This window comes from Nicotiana attenuata, chromosome 12 (genome assembly GCF_001879085.1).
Source record: "Nicotiana attenuata strain UT chromosome 12, NIATTr2, whole genome shotgun sequence".
In the NCBI taxonomy this organism is placed as follows: Eukaryota; Viridiplantae; Streptophyta; class Magnoliopsida; order Solanales; family Solanaceae; genus Nicotiana; species Nicotiana attenuata.
In genome coordinates, this window is record NC_032000.1 from 12327759 (window position 1) to 12333938 (window position 6180).

Consider the following 6180-nt stretch of genomic DNA (forward strand, 5'->3'; position numbering starts at 1 on the left):
GGGAAGTACAGAGTGAGTTGGGTACCCGAGTAGAGCTCAGCACAGATTTTCATCCGCAGATCGACGGGCAAACGGAGAGGATATTCAAATTCTAGAGGATATGCTCAGAGCATGTGTCATCGAATTTGGAGGTCAGTGGGATAGATTCTTGCCCTTGGCCAAGTTTGCTTACAACAACAGTTATTAGTCCAGCATCGAGATGGCTCCATTTGACGCTTTATATGGTCGGCAATGTCGTTCACCCATTGGATGGTTTGAGCCCAGCGAGGCTAAGTTATATGGTACTGATTTAGTACAGGATGCCTTGGAGAAGGTAAAGTTGATTCAGGAGCTGCTTCGCACATCACACTCCAAGCGGAAGAGTTACGCGGATCAGAAGGCGCGTGATTTATCATTCATGGTGGGCGAGAAGGTTCTCCTAAAAGTCTCACCAATGAAGGGCATCATGAGGTTCAGGAAGAAGGGCAAGTTGAGCCCAAGGCTTATTGGCCCGCTTGAGGTGTTGAGGAAAGTTGGGGAGGTTGCTTATGAGCTTAGTTTTCCTCCCAGCCTACCAGGAATTCATCCGGTCTTTCATGTGTCTATGCTCTGGAGGTACCATGCCGATAGGTTGCACGTACTAGATTACAGCACGATTCAGCTAGATGAGAGTCTGGGTTATGAGGAGGATCTAGTTTCCATTCTTGACCGGCAGGTTTGCCAGTTGAGGTCCAAGAAGATTATTGTGGTAAAGGTCCGATGGAGGGGTCAACCAGTCGAGGAAGCAACTTGGGAGGCCGAGGAGGACATAGGGAGTAGATATCCACACTTATTCAGCACTCCAGGTATGGTTCTAAAGCCATTCGAGGACGAACGTTTGTTTAGGAGGTGGAGAATGTAATGACCCGATCGGTCTTTTTACATTCTAGATCCCCGTTCCCCTAAATAAGATTCCCCGTATGTGCTTTTACTGCTTTACGACTTGCGGGGATGGTTGTTTTAGGTTTGGAAAGGGTCGGGTTGAAATCAGACCACTTAGTTCCTTAATATTGGCCTATAATGGTCAAGTTTGACTTGAATCAATGTTTTAAGTAAACGACCTTGGAACCGGGATTTGAAGGTTCCAATACGTTCGTATGATGATTTTGGACTTGGGAGTACGAATGTTGATTCGGAGGTCCGTAGGTCATTTCAGCTTGAATTGGCGAATGTTAGAAAGTTGAAGGTTTTGAAGGTTGACAAGTTTGATCAGGAGTTGACTTTATTAATATCGGGGTCCTATTTTGATTCCGGAAGTTGGAAAAGGTTCGTTATGCCATTTATGACTCCTACGCAGAATTTGGCGTCATTCCGAGTTGATTTGATAGGAATCGGATGCGCGGAAGTGTTTCTAGAAGTTCTTGAGTTTCATTATTTAATTCATGCATTTTGGCGTCCAATTCGTGATTCTAGATGCTATTTTGGTGTTTCGATCGCGCGAGCGCGTTCGTATGGTGTATTTAGACTTGTGTGGATGTTTGGTATGAAGCCCGGGGGCTCGGTGAGTTTCGGACGCATTCGGAGGGGTGGAGGAACTTCGGTTTTTCTAGGTTTTTTTCCTGGTGCCTCAGGTATCGCAAATGCGAGGTTTTGTTCGCATTTGCGAACCTCGCTTTTGTGATGAAACCTGGGCGAGGAAGGATTCGCATTTGCGAACTTTTTCTTCGCTTTTGCGATCAGCCCAACTTCGCATTTGCAAAGTTTCTGGTCGCAATTAAGACCTTGGTAGAAATGGTCAGACTTCGCAATTGCGATGCTTTTATTGCATTTGCGAACCAAATTTCGCAAATCCGACATCTGCAATTGGTGCAAGGGCTTTTATTACGGGACTTAGGCCTTTTTCTTCACATTTTCATTTGGTCTTGGGAGATTTTGAGAGAACTTTAGAGGGGGATTCTCATCTACAATACAAGGTAAGTAAATTCCACCCACTTTCAAGTTAAATACGCAGATTATGAGTAGATTGAACATGGAAAATTTGTGAAAACTTGTGGGATTTGTGGAGAACCTAGGGTTTTGGTAAATTTGGAATTTGATCACGAACTTGGTGGTGGAAATGGGAGCAAATTATATATTTGAGTTCGAGAGTTCATGGGTAGCATTTATCTTCTAAAATTTCCGGAATCCGGGCATGTGGCCCCGGGGTTGAATTTTAGGAATCTTCCAATTTGGGTTAGGTAATTACTCTAATAGCTAAATTATGAACTTTTGAGCAAATATTTACTAGTTTAGAAGACTTTTGATTAGTTTCGGAGTTCTCGGCGTCGTTTGGAGAGTGCTAGTGAGGTTAGAGAGCCAGATTGAGGATTTGGAACCGAGGTAAGTCTCTTGCCTAACCTTGTAAGAGGGAACTTATCCCCTTAGGTGTATTGTTGTTATGTTCTACTTGTGTGGTTAGCTACATGCGCACGAGGTGACGAGAGCCTGTACGCAGCTATATTTCATGTTATGTTCGGGTAGACTTATATTCACCTTATGCTTTTAAACTGTTTATGCCTATCATGTGTATTAATTGTCTTGATTAGAGCTGCGACTGGGGATTTAAATGTGAATTATCGACTTAGTTTCTTATTTCAGAAAATTGGGGAATACTTGTTAAACTACAAAAATCCATGTCTTCTCGTCTCCCAAGTACTTCCGCGAGCGAGGTAAATTTCTCTACTCTAATAGGATAGGGCCATTCGCCTCGGCAGTATGATAACACCACTCTTATGGGATCGGGTCGTTCGCTTTGGCAGTATGATAACACCACTCTTATGGGGTCGGGTCGTTTGCCTCTGCAGTATGATAACACCACATCTTATGGGATCAGGTCGTTCGCCTCGGCAGTATGATGATAACACTATTCTTATGGGATCGGTTTGTTCGCCTCGGCAGTACTAAATACTACTATTCTTATGGGGTCGGGCCATTTGCCTCGGCAGTTTCGTGCTTAATAATCGAAACGGGTTCTGGTTTGGGTATTATTGTGTTAGACTCCTGAGTTGATTTACTGTAGTTTCTCTTATTTGCTTCATTGATACTTGTTGTACACTTACCATGTCTACTTTACGCATTTATATTGTTATTATTTGACCTCTAGCAAGTGTCAAGTCGACCCCTCGTTACTACTTCATCGAGGTTAAACTAGATACTTACTAGGTACGCGTTCTTTTCTGTACTCATGCTACACTTCTGCACTAATGTGCAGGTACTGAGACATGTTCTACCAGTGGTCACGCGGGCGCGTAGGCGGTCATTCATGAAGACTTGGTGGTGAGCTGCTTGCCTTGCTACGATCCGCAGCACCGGAGTCTCGCTCTACCATATTTACTATTCTATCTATCACTTTCAGACAGTAGTTGTAGTAGTTTTGTATATTCCCTAGATTTCTCATGCACTTGTGATGCTGGGGTTTGGGGGATCTTTATCATTTATGTACTGCAATATAATCATTTCTTTCACCACTATGGATGTTCTTATTCTGATGGTACTATGTTTCAAAGAGATGTTACGGTTGCATGAAATCTAGTTTAAACTGTTCTCTCAAAAGGAAAACTTCAGTTTTAAAATTGTTAAAAAAATAGGTAAATAAATAGTAGTTTCACTCGTGGGCTTGTCTAACGGTGGTGTTAGGTGCAGTCATGACCTACTACGATTTGGGTCGTGACATATGCATTGTGGTTAAGCCTAGTGTCAAGCTAAAAGGAAGCCACTTGGTAAATTTAGGACAATATTAATAATTAGAAGTTACAAAAGCGTAACGACTCGACCGGTCATTTTGAGCATTTGCACTTCGCCCGGTGGTTTGAGGGCATAAGAAGCACCGTATGAGGTATTACGACTTTTTTGTATCGTCGATTTCGGTTTTCGGGTGATTCGGAATTAGTTTAGAAGAATGAATTTCATTGTTAAAGCATTAAGTTAGAAGAGTTAACCAAGTTTGACTTTTGTGTGTTTGACCCCTGATAGGAGTTTTTATGGTTCTGTTAGGTTCGAATGGTGATTTTTGACTTGGCGGTATGTCCGGGTTCGTATTTGGACATTTTTAGAAGGTTTCGGCACATTTTGGTGAAAATAAGAAAGTTGAAGGTTTGGAAGGTTGAGAGGTTTGACCAGGAGTTTACTTTGTTGATATCGGATTCAAATTTCGATTCCGGGAGTTGGTATAGCTCTGTTGTGTCATTTGGAACTTGCATGCAAAATTTGACATCATTCCGGATTGATTTCATATGATTCGATGCGAGTTGTAGAAGTTGAAAGTTCAAAAGGTTATTAAGTTCGATTTGAGGTGCGACACATAGTTTTGACGTTGTTTGATGTGATTTGAGGCCTCGAGCATGTCCGCATTATGTCATGGAACTTGGTGGTATGTTCGGACGGGATCCGGGGGGCCGCAGGTGTGTTTCGCACGAGTTTCAGATCATATTGGGTGAGGCTGGTTTGGTCAGAGTTCTGGTGTGGTCGCACCTGCAGACCACTAGGCGCAGGTGCGATGGTGGCAGGTGCGGAGATGAAGGCGCTGAAGCGAGATGGCTGGGAGCTGGGGTTTTGCGCATCTGTGATGTCATTCCCGCAGATGCGGCTTCGCAGGTGCGAGTTGGTACGCGCAGGTGCAGACATGAGCTGGTTGCAAGTCTTCGCATGTGCAGATCATTTGAGCGCAGAAGTGCAAGCGCAGAGGTGCATTTGTGGTCACAGAAGAGACATTTGGCTCAGGTAAGGAAATTCTGCGGAAGCGGATTTTTGGCCGTAGAAGCGACATTTTGACCGCAAAAGCGGAAGTGCTGGGCAGAAAGGTTATAATTCAAGGGTTTGTCATTTCTATCATATTTTGAGTTGTAGACCTCGGCTTTGGGAGATTTTGGAGAGGTCCTTCACATGTTGCTTGGGGTAAGTGTTCTTTATCCCGAATTGATTACATTTCATGATTCCATAATTATTTTTATCATAAAATTAGTGAATTGAATGAAAGAAAATGGGAGTTTTTATAAATAATTCAAAATTTTAAAATGAGGATTTAAAGGAAGATTTGATGTCGGAATTTGATAAATTTTGTGTGGTTAGACCCGTATCATAATGGGTGTTAGGATTTATTAAATTTTGACGGGTTCCAAGGTGCGGGCACGGGGTTGAATTTTTGGGTTGACTTTTTAGTTTTAATTAAGTACCGAAGCTTTATTATCAGTAATTGTTTCCTGTGGGTTTTATTTATGACATTAAATTATTTTGGATAGATTTGAGCCGTACGGAGGTTGTTTCACAAGAGAAGGTCATTTTAGAGTATTGGTTTAGCTTCTTTGAGGTAAGAGTCTTGCCTAACTTTGTGTGGGGGAAACTACCCCTTAGGATTCGAGTTGATTGTGCTATTTGTGTCATGTGAAAGTCGTGTACGCAAGGTGACTAGGGGGTACACGGGCTATATATGGTATTTGACCGGTTTAGGTTATCTAGATTTTTTCCTTGCTTTTAATTGGATTGTCATGACGTGTTATGTCTCTCATTGTTAATCTACTCTACATGTTTTATTTGATGTTGTTAGCACGTATTGTACCGCTTTACTAGTTATTTTTTCCTTAAATGCTTTAGTTGAAGTTACTGCCTTCCTTATTGTCTTATTACCTTTTAATTGTTGAGTCCCTTCCATGACTTCGTGCCTATTTGCAACTTGTCTTAACGGTTTTACTTGCACACCTTAGTTTCCACGTGCTTTACTTGTCCTGTCATTTTTGTAATATTTGTTGCATTCCTTTGATTATTACGTGGTTCGTTTATTGGCGTGTACTCATACCCTTTGATTGTAGAAATTTTTGTAAATTGACTCATTGGATTGTTATTGTTAATTTAAATTGCTTGTGGATTAGGTTGCGCGCCACAACAGGTAAAATAAGGGAGGATTGTAATATAATGATATGGTGGGATCGGGTTGCACGCCTCAACGGGTGGAATAAGGGAGGATTATATGATATGCTAAAATAAGGGAGGATTTGATATTGATACAGTGGGATCGGATTGCACGCTGCAACGGATTTTATGTGTTATTCTTCATATTGATATGGTGAAATAAGGGAGGATTGTGTTTGTATGGTGGGATCAGGTTGCGCGCCGCAACGGGTTGTGTGCAGTGTATTCATTGCTGCGTCGTGTTAACTTTTAGTATTTATCATATGAGATTTTGAGGAC

At 42.0% G+C, this 6180-nt stretch overlaps 1 protein-coding gene across 1 annotated transcript; it reads left to right on the forward strand.

The window, feature by feature from the left end:
• Positions 398-3249, forward strand: LOC109235890. The gene is made up of 2 exons (XM_019402137.1): positions 398-824; positions 3209-3249. The coding sequence occupies exons 1-2, from the start codon at positions 398-400 to the stop codon at positions 3247-3249; spliced, it is 468 nt and encodes a 155-aa protein (XP_019257682.1).